The 20618-nt window shown below is 38.8% G+C and overlaps 1 protein-coding gene across 1 annotated transcript in view; it reads left to right on the plus strand.

The window, feature by feature from the left end:
• Window positions 1-13705, plus strand: part of LOC136864122 (protein phosphatase inhibitor 2) — a 111818-nt gene extending 98113 nt beyond the window's left edge. The window contains exon 4 of the mRNA XM_067140726.2: window positions 12968-13705. Within this exon, the coding sequence (XP_066996827.2) occupies window positions 12968-13137 (170 nt within the window). The 3' untranslated portion in view covers window positions 13138-13705. The remainder of the gene's footprint in view (window positions 1-12967) is intronic.
• Window positions 13706-20618: the final 6913 nt, after the last annotated feature.

Raw genomic sequence — 20618 nt, forward strand, 5'->3', positions numbered from 1 at the left:
TTTAGATAGCAAATGAATGGCCAAATGTTGTCATGATGTGCCACCACAGTCACCGTAACTGGGAATGAAACCCTTTGACATTATTGGTGTTGTCTCTTTTGTTCACTTCAAGTTGCTAATTCATAGAAATTCCATGTCTCAAGAAAATCTAGGAGGAATTGCTCTCCTTCATTCTCTTGCTGGTATGACTTGTAATATGTTACTTCAATATATGATGCAAGTTCGAAGACGTATTTAACATATCCCTCATTTAATAGTTCCTAAATCATTTGAATGTCTTTTAGAGTACCAAATGAGAGTACCATATGAGAGTTTCATAATTTCTGGTATTTGATTTTTTTATTTCAGGCTGGTCATTATCCTCCTTTCCCTCTTGGGGGTGGGGGTGCCATAAGAGGTGGCCAAAGCGGGCAACCATGGCAGGACTCTGGTTTGTGGACTGATATCTGTGAATTGGACACCTTGTGCATAGGAGGGTGAGAGAATATATCCATGGGTAATCCGTGCTTTTTGTAAAAGGTGACTAAAAGGATCGTGTGGCCATCGGTCCCCTCATGAGGGAATTAAAATTAAAATTTGCATGTTGCTTGAATGATTGTACGTGTGCAACTGCGCCCAAAATCTCAGACAGTATCCACAGTCCATGCAGTAATATCTATCTGAAAGGCAGGTCCTCGCCAGTCAAATGCCTGAGCTGAAAACCCTCCGTTTACACTACGCCATGGTAACTATTGGGTTCATCCCTATACAGCATTAGAGTAAGTGAATCTTTATCTGACCCTGTAATAATTAAGAGGGGAAATTCCTCAAGGCAGTATTATTGAACCTTTGTTATTATATATATATAAATGATATGAGTAGGGCTCGGATGTTTAAGATTTAAAAATAGCCCAAATAAGCAAGCAAATATAACCTCAAAAGTGACTAAATATGATCTCAAAAATGACTAAATATGTGTTAAAAGTTGCAGAATATGACCTGAAAATGATTCATCTAAATAAGGCCATTTTATAATAAATTACAAATCGAAATGGCAATACCTTTGATACATATTTAACTAAATTCTTTATTCTTACTTTCATATTACGTTTCTGAATATAGGCTACATGTTTAGCAGTTATCTACAGTCTATTTTCTTTGATTCACTTATCAAACATTTGTGAATACGTACCTATAAAGTACTAATTTCGTAAGATGATCAATTCACACAGCATTTTAAAATTAAAAACATGTTTGTAATCTGCATTGGTGGTTTGAAATATAAGAAAACTAAAAATCAAATCTATTTTTTATAAGTAATTTGGAACATTTAAGCCACGACATTCACTTCACACAAGTTGCAAAATAGAACTAAACCGTCTGTACAGAAATATTCTTCTCCAAATTCCTTAACAAAGCTTCATAACTTAACACTAGTAGAAAACTTTTCCTTAGGCCTACTGGAATGTGTGCTGGGATACGGTTCACTGTGAACTGACGCTTGTGTAAGTGAAAGGAGGTTGAGGTTGTAATATCTGTACAGAGACAAGTGAGCGATTGCCATAAGTAATTAGCTCATACAGCGGGTGGGGTAAAAGGTGCAGTGAGGTCTATGACCTTCATTCTCTACAAAGGCTATTCCACTTGTATTAACTGCACAGGTGATACCGTAAGCAGTTTTGTGAACACTGGTTCGCATTCATTATTTGAAGATTTTGCATAGCTACAGCTGTCGTCAGACCGCCAAAATATGGCGTTTCTACGAAAATAGCTCAAAATATGACCTTACGACAAAAAATAGCCAAAGTATGACAAAAATTACTTAATTGTGGCGATAACCACCTGATTTGCACCAAAATCAAATCGGGCAGTAAAATAGAGACAAAGAAAAAATTTCATTTCCTAAACATCCAAGCTCTAGATATGAGTAAAGAAGTGGAATCAAAGAATGCTTTTTGCAGATGATGTTATCCTGTACAGACTAATAAGTTGAAAGATTGTGAGCAACTGCAACGTGACCTCGATAATGTTGTGAGATGGACAGTAGGCAATGGCATGATGATAAATTGGGTTAAAAGTCAGGTTGTTTCACAAATAGGAAAAGTCCTCTCAGTTTTAATTACTGCGTTGATGGAGTGAATGTTCCTTTTGGGATCATTGTAAGTACCTAGGAGTCAATATAAGGAAAGATCTTCATTGGGGTAATCACATAAATATGCACGTGGTTATGAGGGTATATACTGGTTGTCGTGAGGATGTAAAGGAGAGGGCATATAAGTCTCTGGTAAGACCCCAACTAGAGTGGTTCAAGTGTATGGGACCCTCACCAGGATTATTTGATTCAAGAACTGGAAAAAATCGAAAGAAAAGCAGCTCTATTTGTTCTGGGTGATTTCTGACAAAAGAGTAGCGTTACAAACATGTTGCAAAGTTTGGGCTGGGAAAACTAGGGAGAAGGAGACGAGCTACTCGATAGGTGGTATGTTGCAGGTTATGAATTCCATTTCTTGTCCGTATTGAAGATCTACTAGTGATAAAAATTTATTCTAATTGTTTTAATAGACCACCTATTCAATACATCGTAAGCTAATGTAGAAATACATCCTTATTAAATTGTTAACATGGTACTTGTTTCACTCCTTTCAGTTAGCATCATCAGCCAAATAACATTTACTCAAGGCGTAATAAAATCATGAACATACTCTATTAAGCTAAAATGTGCTTTACTAGCATGGGTGAAAAATATTGTAAAATTTGTCACCTTTGCTTATAAAGCATATTTAAGAAGGGGAGTTAGGGATTGGAATAACTTACCGAGGGAGATGTTCAATAAATTTCCAATTTCTTTGCAATCATTTAAGATAAGGCTAGGAAAACAACATATAGGGAATCTGTCACCTGGGCAACTGCCCTAAATTCAGATCAGTGGTGATTGATTGAGCATCGTTTAACATCGGATCCCAGGCAGTACCTTCCAAGTCAGGTGGTTATTGCCTTGGATGCATACAGTAGTAGTTATGGAGGTTGTTGAAGACTGCATAACTGCCCAAATCAAGGCAGGGTTAAAGTGTGAACACTTTGGTGATATCCCTATCCAAACAGAAAAGCACAAGACTCAGAATTAGGTCCTAGATGTCATCTTCCACTGCAACCTGATTTTGAACGCTGATAACGAGTTGTTAGTAGACGATGTGAAGGTCAGCAGCGTTGGTAACGTAAATTCACAAGGTGGATTGCAACTTGTGCATTCATAATTTCCTTTGAACTCTCAGTGCTTCCAGGGAAGGTTAAAGTAACAAGGTACTGTTCTGAATGCCAGGCCATATATTCCACCTCCAATGCAGTGTTTTAACTGTTAAAGTTATAGTGGGCTTGTGATATCCTAATCCCCAAAGAAGGCTATCTACTGCACTTCTGGTAGTCTCGCATTTCAAGGGATCGTGCACATCCCCTAAAATGTGTACAGACTGCTCTGGACTGGGACAGGAACTATCCTGTTTATCTGAAGGAGGAGAAGGTCGAAGAGAAATTACCTTCCAGGAAGCTTGCAAGAGATTCAGTACCACTAATGCCATAGATAGATTGATTTCAGTTTACTACTACAGAGCCTGATACAGGCTAGTTCCCTATTTGTAACAGCTAAGCACCCGTTATGTCTCTTAGCATTGAATCATCTATGGGTCTTGTAGTCACATGCAAAAGTTCTTTTCATTACTTCCGTGGAAATTGATGGATGAGTGTACTTTAGTAGACGAAGCTGCAGGAATATAGTATGATTTATTTTATGCTGCTTGTCTGTACTTTCAAAGCTCGTAAATTCCCAAACTGATATGACAATGAGTTAAAAGAAAAACTGAAGGAGAAGGAAAAGACAAGAAAATACTCTTGTGTATCGGGTCAGCCAACTGATTACATATGTTTCTCCAGTTTGTGTAAAAAATACAAAGCACTGCAGGCATTTAAATACAGGGAATATGTTAAATCAGACCAGGAGGACATACATACCAGTCACAAGCACTTCTGGAACTATATAAACAAAGAAAATGAGCCAGTCTTCTGTCTAGGATGTTTAATGGCAGTCAAGAAGTGAGTAATACTAGAGACATCCTGGACATTTTTGCCGACACTGTCAGTAAATACCACGTCTCCTCCATCATGACCTGTAATTCACTGTTTGAATTTCTCTGTGACTACGCTGGAAACCATGGTGGCATCTGCCAGTGAGGTTATGGAAATTCTTTTGGCAGTTGACATTGACTTGTCAAATGGAGCAGATAATATCCCTGTTGTTGTGTTAAAAGCATGTGCTCCAGTGTCAGCTGTCCCACTAACTAACCTACTGAACAAGTTTTTTCAAGCTGGAGTGAAGAGCCTATGTTGTTCCAGTGTTTAAGGTTGGGGAAAAATATTTCAGATTCCATATGGGAATCAACTTCTATATATCATCTGATAGCCAAGCAGGCATCAATTTTTGGTAAAGAGACAAAGTCTCTCTTAGTGCATTGGCACTGCCAGTGGCTCCGAGTAGCCTACGCAGTGGCCTCCATGGTATGCACTAGCCAGCATATTGGTAGGTGTGCTAGGTACCAACTGATGAGCCCAACCTAGCACACGAGGGCAAAACGCTGGCAACCAGGATTGAGTTCGCGGGGAAATTTATAATGTCCAATGACGGACCATATATATTTGTATTATAAGTGGTATGTTCCGAGCTGTCAGTGGAGAGATTTCGTGGAATGTCATTAGTAGACAAATAAGTTTGTGTGGTGTCTTTAAAAAGTAGGAAAGATTGCAGTATGAAGATGAAGTTGGAATTCCAGAGGACAAATTGTGGCAAATATTTGTTTATAGGAAAGGGAGTTAGGGATTGGCATAACTTACAAAGGTAGATGTTCAATAAATTTCCAGTTTCTGTGCAATCATTTAAGAAAAAGCTAGGAAGAGAACAGATAGGGGCTGCCCTAAATGCAGATATTGATTGATTGATTGATTGATTGATTGATTGATTGATTGATTGATTGATTGATTGATTGATTGATTGATTGATTGATTAGCCATAATTGTGAGTTCTATGAATTCAGGAGACAAATGTATCTGAATTTGTGAAATAGTAGACTACAATGTCCTAAGCTCTAAAAATGAGACTACAGCGTTAATAATGGCTTTTACAAGTTGTTCATATTCAAGATGGCTCATAACACTAATTGGTACACAGGAAGCTTTAAATGGAAGGAACTTTTTTTAATGTACATACACTTTATATGGAATTTTTGACAAACAAAGAATGTGGATCTGAAGTGAACATTCTACTGGTGCAAAATGTATGATCTGGTATTCAAGAAGCTTCACATGGAAAAGAACATTTTTTAGCATATATATAAACTTCGTGCAGAATTTTTTATCATGCAAGAAATGGGTTTCTGAAAAAAACATTCTATTGAATTTTAGTGAAAAATGTGTAATCTGTTCATCATAAATGGTCCAACAGGCCAAAACATGTCTTACTAAATCACGTTTTAATCTGTGTTGAATTTGCAATTTAAATTGTAAAAAATTTGTATTGATTATACTATTGTAAATGTCAGTACGAAATCACAATAAAGTTTATTCTATGTTAAGCTTCCAACCTCCTTCTAGTTCCATGTCAGCTATGCACTGCGCATCTACACAGTCCACATGAGATGAAAGTGAATGTTGCATTCTTATGATAATAGTTATTTCCTTGCAAATATTTTGTAATTCTATCCCTATTTTCTGTTTCACTCGGATCTTGTTGTAAGGAATGGCTGATAAATATGCAGTCCACATCAGCGTTTTTTTAGTCGGTTTTGTTTTGTTAAAAAAGAAATTAGTACTGCAATAATTTATCTGATAAGAAGACAATATTAACAGTTTCACAATGCTTTTGTAATATTTAACTCGGGCATGAACAATCTGGTGCTGTTTTGGAACTACAGTAGAACCCCATTTATCCAAAATAAAGGGGGTGGAGCCACTTCAGTTGACGCGTTTTTCGGATGATACATGGTACTGTAAATATTTTCGGAAGTTAAATGTCGAAATTAAAATACATAAACTCTGTTAAGCAAAGGTGCATACTGTATATTAACATCAAAATATTTACATAATGTCACTCATATGCAATCGGTGATTTTCGTCTGAATTTTCTTGGTGCAGCGCTGTCATGCAGCTGTGTCGCACCATTGTTTAATCAACAGTACATCAACTGGTATAGATTCATCGCTTTGTTCACCAAAGCGCAAAGCAGTCTGAAATAATGAAGCAGTTTCTTTTGCAATGGGGTAAGAAAAGCATTGGAACTACAGTATAAAACCGCAAGGCCAGTGGAATGACCTTGGGTGAAAGAAAAATATGAATGGAGAAGGGTCGCTGGACTTCCATGGTTTCATAACAGAAGCTGCAGTGTAGTCCGAGCAGTAAACAGGATGAAACTCCCACGAATGAAGCAACGTTAACCACAGTCTATATAATCATGACGAATATTACAGTAATAATAATAATAATAATAATAATAATAATAATAATAATAATAATAATAATAATAATAATAATTCCTGCTTGTTCAAGACAAAATGTATCATGGAACGAACTAGATGGTAAAAAACAAACTTTTGTTTTATGCTACACGTGCATTCTGGTATAAGTCATGATATAAAAATAGGGTTTGCCTAGTAGCTCTCAGCACATATAGCAAGAGTATTGCTAATATCACCGGCTAAGAACGAGAGGGTAAAAACAAAATATTAAAATACAGTTTTGCCAGAGCTTTTCGGTTAAGCGGGGTTCTACTGTACATGATGCTTTTAACTTTTTTTAACCTTCAGTGATTCACCATTATAACAACATTCTGCTCAGTGGTCAGTTATGTGTATCTAGTTTCAAGAGGACAATTTCAAGGACGTTTGTATAAAGCATTGATGAGGTTGATTTAACCAGTACAGTGTAATTTCTTATTAAAGAAATGGTATCTTATTTTAATTGTAAGTCAATATGAAATCCGACATGAAAGGTATTACATGGAATTTTGTCCGGTTTGTCCAAATATTTCCTGTTGTGCCTAGTATTGAGATTATCAAATTGTATGCTACAAAATAAGAATAAGAAGTATGATGGAAAAGATCTTTGGGCCATCTTGGTCTCATAAGTCCTTGAAATGAAGGCAACAGGCTCTACTTGTCTCGGCAAACAGTAGAAGGCTTGTATGAGTACTACAAAAATTTCTTTGTTAAGAAGACAATATTAACGGTTTCACAATGGAAACAAAGTTACTTTACACTTTACCCTTTATTTCTATATGATCCATCACTCGAGCATCACACCTCTTCAGATAATCTCCACGTACTCTAAAAATACATACTTATGTACATCATCTGTGTGTGTATGTGATCATAAGAGAAAAGGCTTCTCTTGGGGTCTTGGCTAGTTTGGCTATCGATTACAGATCAGGAATATGTGAAATATTGTTTTGCATGACCCCTCCTTCTAAAAGGCTGTTAATTCCCTTTTTTTATTTTTTCCAGTTTTTATCTTGATAATATACATCTGCCTTGTCTGGACTTGTATCTTCATAAAGGCAAGTAGGTCAGAATTAGCATTGTGTTCACTCTCTTCACCATTTGTCTTCTTCGACCTCAGAAGCCTTCCACTCAGATTCTGGTTAGTAAATACTGTGGCATTCTGTAAGAAAAAGTGCATATGCTTCATCCCTTATATGGGCAAAAAGAATCAGAAAAATATTCAGAACAGAAACATTCCATATTTAATACAAGGTGTCTTGGTTAAAGGTATAATAATATAAAATTCAATAACTTGAGAAGTAGTGGAGATATTTACTTGCGGTTTGTTTCTACAAGTAGGGTAACTCAAAATGTTTGTTTACATACCTAATAAACCTTGATATGCGCATCATTAGTGACGCGAGAGACATCTAATCGGTATTCCACTTCTCCCCAAGTGTTCTGCAGCATAGTAGGCATAACATTTGCGATAGCTGCACGAATGCGATGACGCAGATCTGGTAGATCACGAACTGATGTCTGGTACACTTGATTCTTGAAAAACCCCCACAGGAAAAAATCAAGTGGCGTAATATTGGTCTTCTAGGGGGCCAAGCAATTGATGGACTACCTCTCCCAATCTAGCGATCTGGGAACTCACGATTCAAGAAATCCCTCACAACTTCCACATAATGGCATGGTGCACCATCCTGCTGAAAGACCGCGCCACAAGGAGGTTGTGGCACAACATACTGCTCCAACAAGTCTAGGTAACGTGTTCCATTAACTGTAGGCTCTGCGAAGAAGAATGGGCCAATAACCCTGTCCTTCAACAATCCACACTACACATTCACTTTCGGAGAGTCCCGTTCCAACTCTATCACTATGTGGGGGGGGGGGGGGGGGGTGTTCAGATCCCCCATATGCGGCAATTGTGCTTGTTTACCATGCCGGAAATATGGAATGTAGCCTCATCCAAGAAACAGATTGAATCAAGGAATGCCTCGTTTCCATCAGTTTTTGCCAGAATTGTCCCCGCGAATGCCTTCCATAGCGACCTGTCCTGGGGTTTAATTTTCTGACGAAGCTACAGTTTGTACACCCGTAGGTGCAACCTTTTGTGGACAACATCGTGTACTGTCGAACAAGGTAACTGCAACTGCCTATTTGCTTGTCGAATTGACTTACGAGGGCTCTGCTTGAAGGACTCACGGATTAAATAAAGAGTAGCCTCTGAAACTGCATGCTTGACTTGGCGGCCCGACATCGACAGTTAGGTCCCAGATTCTCGAAGGCGCCTGTCCCATTTCATGATTGTTATGTAAGTGGGAACATCATCAGTTGGTAACAGTCCATACTCGCACCGAAATCTACGTTGTACTAGTGTAATGGATTTTATCTCCGCAAGCGAAAGCACACAGAACACCTTCTGCTGTGGAGTCCACGTGGTTACTGGTGCGCTTCTCGTGAACAGTGCAGTTATGCGCATGCGCATGTGGTACCACCACCACCGCAAGCAAACACAGAAAACTTTTTTTGAGTTACCCTAGTTGTAGAAACAAACCGCCAATAAATATCTCCATTATTTCTCAAGTTATTAAATTTTATATTATTATTACCTTTAACTCGGACAGCTTGTATAATACGCATAAGGTAACAGTTCTGCTTAGCTCACCAGACTTCTTGCCATTTCTGCATACATCTTCTAGCAGAAAACACACTTGTATCTGGTCAAATCTCATAACAATCACAGGCACGCAAGAAATGATCAGCTATGGTCCCTACTGCACTATTAAAATAACTCAACAGCAAATGAAATTACATATATCACTGGTAAACTTTATTTTACCATATATCAAAGAACACTGAGAAAAGAAAATTCAGCTGGTTATCTGCAACCCAATTCAGGTAATTAAGGATTAACATACACCAGAGTGATGGAGTTTTGTTCTGAAAGAGGTGTGTCAATAAATGTATTGGCAGTGTATCTTGCCTTTAAACCCTTCTGAATGCTTCATGACTGTTCCCAGATACAGTATAATCCAAGCGATTCCAACTGAGATGCTCCCACGGCCCCGGCTTGAACGGGCAGCAGCCCCGGTGCTGCGCTGTAGCACCGTTGAGGTAGTGGGGGAAGGAGGAGAAGTGGCAGAGGCAGAACCATAGGTCATCAAGTCAGCGCGCAGCTTATGAAAACAATATTATTTATGACGCTTCTGTGAACACACAAACACACAATTTATCCTGTACATACATTGCGTTTGCCGTAACGTACATTTAGGGTTTAAGTCGATGGTTGACATCGTTATGCGGCAACTAATCTACCAATATTGGGTACAGTCGATTTGGCAGTAGAAATTCTAAGTACAGCCTCTAAATCAGCATCAGAGAGAGAAGTCCTAGTTCTCCATTTATTTAAATTCAGAACTGAAAATATCTGTTCGCATGCATATGTTGTACCGAACGTTGACGTAAATTTTAAGGCAAGTGCTTGAAGTCTAGGACATTTTTGTGGAGACCTTTGTAAAAGGAAATTAAATCACCGCTGTAGTACCTGTCCTTTAGGATTGCGTCGCACGGTAGTTTTATCAGCTTTGTTTGGAAATATGATAGTAATTTTTCAAAACGCGCTGAAAATGGGGTCATAAATATTTCAAGTTGAGGTGCCATATCATTCATTTCTTTGAATCGGATACTGAATTCAGAGTGCAAAGTATGTAACAACGTCTGATAGTCTCCAAGATTTTCATAGGTAGACAAATGTAATTATTTTAATGAAGGAAAATTGTCAAAATTTCCGGCTTCAAGCTGACTTCAATAACAAACTCTGCATTTTGAAAGCCTTAATTCTACCACACATGGCGCTAATCAATGTAAATCATTCAAATAAGGCGTTATGTCTACCAAGAAAGCGAGGTCAGCTACCCATTGCTTATTCCGCAAAGTTGGTAGTGGAGAATCTTTCATCTCCATGAAAAGAGCAATTTCTTCAATTACTGCAAAGAAGGTTGCTAGCACTTTTGCGCAACTTAACCAGCGCACAATACAATAAAAGGGAATGTCTCTACATTTTACCTCTAGATCTTTTAAAATTTCCTTGAACTGCCGATGGTTTAAACATTGCTTTCTGCAGAAATTTACACATTTTGATACAGTATCCATAACAGATTTAAAGTTACGAATGTTCTTTGCGCATAATTGTTTTTGATTTAAAACACATTGTACCAATAATATTGGAGGTAACCGCGCACCTTCATTTTGATGCGGCCTGCAAAACCTTGCCTACCCGACGACTTCGCTGGTGCTCCGTCAGTCGCAACACTAGACAGATTTCCGAGTGGTAAGCCCATATTGTTCATTGCGTCCTCAACAGCTGCAAATATATCTGTGCCGGTGGTAGTATCTTTGAGGGAAATGATGTCCAGTAGTTCTTCCGTTACAGCTAAATCTTTTTCGACACCCCTGATGAAATTGATAGCTGTGCCGTGTAGTCTCATCGGGAGCAATAGAGTACTTCTGGAAAGTGCCACATTTGTTCCACAATTGCTCTTTCTAGTCAGCACTAAGTTACTGTTCATGACGAGAGATCGTTTTTTTTGACAAGCTTATCGCCTCAAAGTGGGCCACAGCACATGGACATAATACTTGCGAGCACTCTATTAAACATTCTTTTACAAATTCCCCATCAGTAAAGGGCCGCCCATTTTTTGCAATTTTCAGAGCAACAATAACCCATAACTTGCTCGAACTGCGCCTACTAAAATGTTGGGTTCAAGTATCCGTGGTACAGGGAGATAAAATCATTATCTTTGTGTTTTCTTAGCAGCACATCTAAGTCTAATTCTAAACAGTTCTTAATAATACAAACCCAAAAACGAAAACAAATCCCCTAAATTGCATGTAAAACAATTCCTAACGAGTAAGTTATTACTTATCTCTGAAGAACTTGGCAATTCCGATTTTAACTTAGCATTTCGTTCGGTTCTTGCTGCGCCAACATTGTCATCACAGGTTGAAACATTTTTATTGTGGTAGTATAGTCGAACGGTTGAAGACTTTACACTTAAAATTACATGACAAATTAAACATTGAACTTTCCCTTCGATATTGAGAACAAAATAAGAATCCACCCATAAAGGATTAAACGACATTTTTAACGAAGATGAAACCAACTCTCCGCTATCTGTTCTATCGAATAGATTCCCCTGAGAATGACGACACACACAGAGAGAGAATGAGGATGAATGTACTGTCTCTTATGCACACATGCACCGACCACTGCGAGGGGTAGTTGGGGAAGGAGGAGAACGGTGCTGCTGAATGCAGCGCTGGTGCGCCCCAGCACTAAGTGCTCGAGTTGGAAAGGCTTGGTATAATCCTACTGTCTTGGACACAGAATCAGCTCCACCACACAGCCACTTTGATTAGCCTTGACTATGTCCATATTAGTATTGTCATTTGTTCCAACATTGTTTTAATCATGTACAATTTGGAAACACCCTAGTTTACATCCTAACATTACAAGAACAATCATTTTATGTACATTCCAATAAGTATCAGAATATTTTTTTAAATAGTGAGATTTGAATTTGTCATTAGCCTCATGTTTTAGGAAGTTACTTTACTCTTTACCCAGAAATATTATAACCTGCTTGTTAGTGATTAGTATTGATGGCTTACTGTTTGGCAGTGCAAAAGACCATTGTTTATAGGTATTCTGAGCTAACTTTTGTCCTGATCATTGCAAAGGGAATTCCTTCCCTCTGTTTGCTGTTTTCCACATTGCTTCTACAATATTTGCATGATGATCCTCCTGCTTCTAATAGCAAGTCAATGGATTAGCTGTGTTCTTGCTGAATGTGGCAGTAGTGACCCATGAATGGCAGGTAGATAGTTGAACTGAGAGGAGTATCAGTAAATCCAGTTTAATTCAAGATGAAATTCTTGCCAACAGGCTCTTGCTGCAATTTTCAAATGCACTGTACATTTTAATGCTAAAATACCTTATAGAAATCTAATACATTACTTTGGTTTTTGTTTATTTTCCTGGATCAGGAAATCAGTAGTGTGATGCTGATCTTAGGGACTACTAACCCTGTATACTTCATGTGTATGTAAATAGTTCATGCCAGGTGGTTTTATGGTCTGAATTTATGTATTACTTAGAAGTTGTTGTGGGAGTAGAAATAAGTTATAACACTAGCATTTGCCTGGTGTGGGAAGAAAATGTTGCCAAGGTTGACTATTGTCAGTGTTGTGGTTCGATCCTTGAGCCATTGAACCCTGATTTGACACAGTATTGGCTGAACTAAATCGTTAGAGCCTCTGTAATTTTCTCCGTTTTCTCCTTCTGATTATTGTGACGTGTATATTTCACTAGCTTTTGGGCTGCTTCACATATACGGAATATTTTGTCGTTTTGTATAATTAATGAAAGTGATTATGATTTTTTTTATTTTTCTCTTTTTCAGCGAAGAGAAGTGCATTTGAAGCCAAGAGGAAAGCTCATTATAATGAGTACGCAGCTGTGAAATTAGCTCGCCGGCTCATGCAGGCTGACAGTGAAGTTTTAGAAGATGCCGATAACAAAAACGTCACCAACACAAGTATAGATGACGGCGGTGGACTGAAGAAATGTTAAGTGGCCGATTAAACCACAAAGGAATGAACTTGTAAATATACCTACTATGGAAGTGTGATCGAAACTTAACACTTATAGTATGCTTCTTTTTCTTTTGTTTTGAATTTCATTGTGAATTCCACATCCTTATGTCCATATGAAATTTAAAGAGATTTGATTAAATATGCCTTTCCATATTTTTACTGCAACAACATGGCTGAATTTTATTAAAATTTGGTATCATTTGCAGGACAGCCATGAATAAGGTGAGTAAATATCTGGAGTGAGTGTACTTGACTACAAGTAAAATAATTTAATCCCCTACTCACATTCATTGTGTATTTTTTAATTAATGGCCTGTGATCTTTGGAGAGGCCTGGTGCAAGTCATTTGAGTCAGGCAACCTGCACTACTGTAATGATGGGGCCTTACCTTGTGACTTAATGTTTTCAATTTATTTTTATTTTTTCACCTGTTCATGTAATTAGTTAACATCTACAACTTAGACATGTGAAATCACACTGTCATGGCTTTTTGTACATGAGACATGTACCAAATAATAAACTATATTTATGTTCTCATTATTAAATCTTCATTTCTTGAATATGATTAAGATTCCAGTTTGTGTATATATCTCATTTTTCATGACCATCGAGACATACTGGTGATTTCATCTCTGTTGTGCACCTGGATATTAATGAATTAACCTACTCTTAGAGAATGTTGTATACTGAAACCAGGTGACTACTTGAAATTGGACAGATTCAGACTACATATTTCTCTTTTAAAGTTCTCTCTCTCTCTCTCTCTCTCTCTCTCTTTAGTATAGGCAACCTGAAATTCTGTGAAGATGGGGCCTTACCTTAGATAAATTCTAATGCTGAAGAAGACACAAATTCCCAGCCCCTGAGCCAGAAGAATTAGCTAATGAAACTTAACATCTCCAACCCAACCAGGAATTGAAACCATGGCCCCTGGACCAAAAGCCAGTATGCCAACTATTTAGCTGTGAAGCCAGACACAAAAATTAATATCTAAGCTCCAAATAAACATTCCCATGTCATGCTAATGCTGTTTTCTGCTTCACTCACCAGCAAAAAAACAGCAAAACACTATGTATTTCAGACAAAATTTAATGTTTGTACATTTGAAACCTTGTATAAATTGTTATGACATTACAACAATATGGCAATGTGTGGTAAGTCAATCAGCCCATTTCAGAAGTTTCAGCACAGTAATTGAGAAACATTACTGATTGTAACAATCGCAACACCAGTACTGCCGTTTTCCACTTTTAGACAAGAATAACCACAAACAGCTGTGAATTCTTGTGTCGCTTATTTTTGTGGACATTACAGTTTGTCTACAACAGTTAGTCTCGCTTTTAAGTCAGGTCATAATGGCTTTTTCACCTCAAAACTCAGTAAGGGCCATAGCATTAGTGGAGGATGGGCGCAGTGTGCGCAATGTTACAGACGTTATAGGCACGATTTGTTCTAACATGTACAGAACTGTTAAAAGGTACAGAAAGGACAATATCTACACCAGGAGGCCGGGTTCTGGTTTTAGAAGCAGCTCTACTGAGCACGATGGTCGCTTTTTCGTAATGCAAGTTCTTCATGATAGATACTCAACAGGTGTGGAGGCCAGAAACCGTTTGCAGCAAGTACGGGGCATGAACACCAGCGAAAGGACAGTAAGGAGGAGGTTGTATGAAGTGGATTTAGAGTCCAAGAGGCCCGCCACAGGACCTCTGCTTACACATGAGCACCGCACCTTTTGGATGCAATTCGCCATTGCCCATCGAAACTGGACTGTGTTGTTCGCGGATTAATCCAGATCCTGTTTGAGGATACCGGATGGGAGTGTATGGAGAAGGTCCAGCGAACGTTACTCATCTTGTACTTTTTCTGCAAGGACACCATTCAATGCAGGCTGATGGTCTGGGCAGGGATTACCACTGGAGCTTTTGTTCATCGAGGATATTTTAGTAGATCACGTAATGCCTGTTGCACCTGTCATCAGCGAGAACTTTATCCTGATGCATGACATTGCTCACCCACACGCTACCGTTTGTGTACGTGAGTACCTGGTTGACGTCTGAATTGAGCGCATGGTGTGGCCTGCTCGTGGTCCCAACCTAAACCCGATAGACCATGTCTGGGATGTACTTGGGAGACGTGCTAAGATTAGTCTCTCTGACACACAGGCTCAACTTCGGGCTGCGCTCCAGGCAGAATGGCAGCTTATACTACAAGAGAACATTCAAGTTTGCATCCAGAGCAGGCCTGATCGAATCACAGCTGTAAATGCACCTAGAGATGATAATACACATTACTGAGGCAATGGAAATTTGTTGAAAACATATGGACAAATGGACTGCATATGAAACTGTGCAGAGCTCCAGGTTTCTACACTTCCAAATTTGTGTTGGTGGACTGTTGTGATGTCAGGATCAATAGTCTTTATCAGTAGTTGCGCTGAAACTTCTCAAACAGGCTAGTTAACTTATGGTAAATTGCCATACTGTTGTAATGTCATAATATTTTATTTTTACTATGTTTCAAATGGAATAACTATTAAATTTTGTTTGAAATATGGAGTGTTTTGCTTTCTTTGCCAGTGAGTGTAGTTTTATTTCTATGAAAATTTACTTTAGCCCACTTCCATATAGCAAACAAGGGGTTCAGAAATGAAACTGGAAAAGAAAAGACTTTCTATGGAAATTTGTCAATACAGGTAGGCCTTGTTATACACTGTAGTTATATTTCGCGGAATTGCCACGTATACCGAATTTGCGTAAATAGCGTAATTTTATATGTAAAATATATGGTTGGGTTTCAGTTTCTTCACATAATTTTTAAATAGCAGATATCATTAGTATTTTTACAAGAAATAACATCATGTTTCAGAAATTCATTTTATTGCAAAATTATTACACTTAAAAATTTAGCACTGAAATACATTACATAATAATAAACTAAACTCTGCATACAAGATCTTGGCTTTAGCTTGAATAGCAGCTCCGGAGAGAGGCATGTGTTCTTGGCTGTAACGCTCAATCCAATGGCTTTGCATTTTTTTCCATTGTTTCCATCACTTCCAAGCGAGATTTCGTCACTAGTCGTACTTACATTAGTAGAAGATCAAGCAGTTTTTCGAATTGATTGCGCATTTTCATGATCAGTTCTTGCAGTGGATTCACGAAGTCGCAAAGTACGCTGAATGTCAACAATACACTCACCTTTCTCATAGCGAACCAAAACTTCTAACTTTGTTTCTAACGAATACAATTTTCGTACACGCTTCTTTCCTTTTACCCGGCACTTTAAATATGAAACCTGTCAAATGCAACTTCACAGTTATGCTGGCTGGAACTGACAATTCGTGTCTCGACAAACACGACAAAAGATGCGCATAGAGATGCGGTTGCCCCATTTAATCTTTGCGCACAATGTAGTGGACGTTAAAGTTTGGAGCGCATGTCTGTACCTGCCTTAAGGCATTACAGTTTACATGTACTGTTAGCAGATGGCAGCACTAGCCTTTTAACCAAAATCATGTATGTGCAAAATCGCGGATAACGAATCCATGTATAACAGGGTTTACCTTTTTTTTTTTTTTTTACTCAAAATTATGGCGGGCAGAAATTAAAACTGTTGAATCAGCTGGCAGATTTGTGTAAATTTGTTAGAAATTAGTCATGCTAAGGTAAGAGATAAATAGATAATTAGCATATGAACAGGTCCTCAGTTTTGAGGTGGTTGATTTGATTGCATTATACTGTAGTAGGAAGGTAGAAGAATGAACACTGTCCAGCTTCTTGGCTGAGTGTTCAGCATTAAGGGCTTCAGTTCAGTGGGTCCTGGATTCAATTCCCAGCTGGATCAGGTATTGTAACCACATCTGATTAATTCATTTCTTGGGGATAGGGTATTTTGTTTTTCTTAACACACTCCTCTTCATTCACACAACACACCTCACTGCCAACCGCTGTAGAAACACACAGTAGTGAATACATCACTCCACGTAGGATTAATGTCAGAAAGGATATCCAACTGAAAACTGAGCCAAGTCCACATGTATGAGATAGATTGCACCTGCGACCCCACCAGGACATGGAAAAAGCAGTGGAAGAAGAAGGGTGAGTAATGCTGAGCAAGATGGCTACGTGGTACAGGTCGTGTAGCTGTAACCTTGTATTCGGAAGATGTTGGTTTTGAATCCCACCATCAGTAGTTTACCTGTAGTTTCATACCAGGCAAATGCTAGAGCTGTACCTTAATTAAGGTCACCACGAACCTACTACGCTGGCGTAGCAGGGGGAGAGGTGATACTCCCACATGGCGCATCCCTGGTGGCGGATAGGGGTGTCCTAACCGGCTTGCCGGCGGACTTGAGGGAAATAAAATACCTCTCGCGGACCAAACACACTACCCCCTGCGGGTGGGGGACGCTCATGTAGAATACACCCGCAGTATCCCGTGCCTGTCGTAAGGGGCGACCAAGGGATGATTGAATTAGGACCATGAAACTACTTTTGATTCGTACCATCATGGGGGGAACACCGTGGGTTGCCTGTACTTGCGAGTAGTACCACTACATTAGGTACGAAATAGGTTTGTGATTAGTAGCAGCAAGAGGGGGTTCTCCTGTGGGTTTCCAGTACCCGTGCGTCGTACCCATGTGAGCAACACCGCGGGTCTGGGCGTTGCCTGTGAGTTGTACCACTATATGAGCGACACCGTGGGTCTGCGTTGCCTGTGATTAGTACCCACTATGTGAGGAACACCATGGGATAGTGAGAGTCCCTGTGGTTAGTACACCTACTGTCGGATTTTTTATTATGGACACTCGAGTTTAGCCTTTAATTACAAACGAACCAATAGGCCTATTGCGATGCGAGTTACTCCAGTATTTTCCTTGTTTAATCCTACATTAGCGTATATAAGACACATTGTTTTTGACGTTCATTAAATATTTTTTATTTGTGGTTATAATAAATATTGCCCGGGTTTTTGGCTTCTTCTCTAGGAAGCGCTCACTTAGGAATATATACAAGGAAAACTACTTGTCTGGTGGTAATGAAATTTTTATATGTTATAACCACATGTATTTGTAGTGTAATACTAACGTTTTAATTTTTTTCAACCACCCCGAAAAAAGTTCTTATCATTTTTCTAAAGCAACTCTTTCTCAGCTCAGGATGAACGTACAACAGCAAACTTGGGCTTGTTTTGAAGCACTCAGTCATGGTTATCAGAAACTACAACAACTGTAACCGTACAGTTTGGTACCGAATTTATGAAGAGTAATATTGAAAGGAGGTTTTGTGTATGCCGGACCGTGCGATTAACAACAGGCCGGGTGGTGAAAATGGGCGCAGTGTTGCCGCGTTCAGTAGGAATCATGCGCGCAACGAACACAGCTTTTCGTTTACTTTCAACCTTTCATTATTTTATTTCCTCTTATAAATTCCACTTCCCATCACCTTTTCTCGTAAGGGCTTTGGACCTTCAAAGGCAGGTTTATAAGTGGTTGACTTCCTAATTTAGAAATATCACACTGTACAATTTTTACAAGAGTTATTTGCATTATTATTTACATATAAGTTATTTACAATATTTAATTCTATCAATTTTCTTCGTCTGAAAAATCACTGTGTCCCGATGAATCGGTGCTGCTGTCATTCATGTTGATTATGACTGGCTCCAAATAAGGGACGTTTTCAGTCAGTCCATTTTTTTCCCCAGTGTCTTCGATTTTCTTAGCGTTTTTAATGCATTGTTTCCAGAGTTCGGGGGGTCACTGGTTTCCTGTTTAGTTTTTTGAATCTGAATCCCAAGCTTCGAACTACTTTCAAAAGCGTAGAAATTGACATATCAGGAAAATCCGGCATATTTTCTAACAGTTTCATATGGAGGCTTTTAATTGTGGGAAATCTTATTCATATAAAACTCGTGCATATTTCTTCGTATTATGCCCAAAGTAAAATCATCGAGATGGATTTTCGGACGCCCCTGTCTCACACACTGCTTCTTTCTTGACCTGGATGACGTATTTCCATCATTCTCCTTTGAAGCGGCTCCTACTCGCTTCACTGACGACAGCGATAATCCAAGACACTCTGCCACTTTCTTGTAGACAGGGAACCTCTTGTCCTCTAGTTTCCCCCCCTCACATTGAAAGAAACAAATAACACCCAAAATCATTGCAAGTTCACCCTCTGATAACGGCGGTCTCGGAGGCATCTTGAAGTGACGTGGCCAACATGCAGAACATAGGACAACTGAAAGTAGCTTGCGGATAAACCAAGGTCATGGGCATTCCATTGCACAACTGCCCGGGGCGAGTGTACTGTGTTCGTTGCGCGCATGATTACTACTGAACGCGGCAACACTGCGCCCGTTTACACCACCCGGCCTGCTGTTAATCGCACGGTCCGGCATACACAAAACCTCCTTTCAATATAACTCTTCATAAATTCGGTACCAAACTGTACGGTTACAGTTGTTGTAGTTTCTGATAACCATGACTGAGTGCTTCAAAACAAGCCCAAGTTTGCTGCTGTACGTTTATCCTGGGCTGAGAAAGAATTGCTTTAGAAAAATGATAAGAACTTTTTTCGGGATGGTTGAAAAAACATTTAACTTGAGTATTACACTACAAATACATGTGGTTATAACATATAAAAATTTCATTACCATCAGACAAGTAGTTTTCCTTGTATATATTCCTAAGTGAGCGCTTCCTAGAGAAGAAGCCAAAAACCCGGGCAATATTTATTACAACCACAAATAAAAAATACTTAATGAACGTCTAAAACAATGTGTCTTATATAAGCTAATGTAGAATTAAACAAGGAAAATATTGGTATAACTCGCATTGCAATAGGCCTATTGGTTCGTTTGTAATTAAAGGCTAAACTCGAGTGTCCATAATAAAAAATCCGACAGTAGGTGAGGCACCTCATCGGTTTGCGTTGGCTATGAGTGGCGCCATTTTGTGAGAAACACCATAGGTTTGCGTTACCTGTACGAAGTACAATACTTGTGAGTAGTACCATTTTGTGTGGAACACCGTGAGTCTTCACTACTTTTGATTAGTACCCCAACATGACAAATATCATGGTTCTACTTTACTCGCGACATGTACCATTCTGTGGGACCTTAGACCTGGTTTTTGGACACCTTTAGACATCAAGCACCCTCGATTCAGGACTGTGCTTTATAAGTGGTCCCTTGGTCAGTAATAGTGTTATTTATGACCTTTTTTGAGTCGGATCCACTGTTTTTTGTTTGTTTTTGTTCTTTTGGGTTCATGTCCATCCATTCATTTTTCATGAATTTTTTTATTATTTATTTTGGTCAGTGGATTTTTGAACTATTTGTTGTCATTTCATTTCGTACCATTAGGGGCCAATGACCTCGATGTTAGGCCCCTTTAAACAACAAGCATCATCATCATCAATTAAGGTCATACCCACTCCCATTCCCAGCCCT

This window comes from Anabrus simplex, chromosome 2 (assembly GCF_040414725.1).
Source record: "Anabrus simplex isolate iqAnaSimp1 chromosome 2, ASM4041472v1, whole genome shotgun sequence".
Taxonomy (NCBI): Eukaryota; Metazoa; Arthropoda; class Insecta; order Orthoptera; family Tettigoniidae; genus Anabrus; species Anabrus simplex.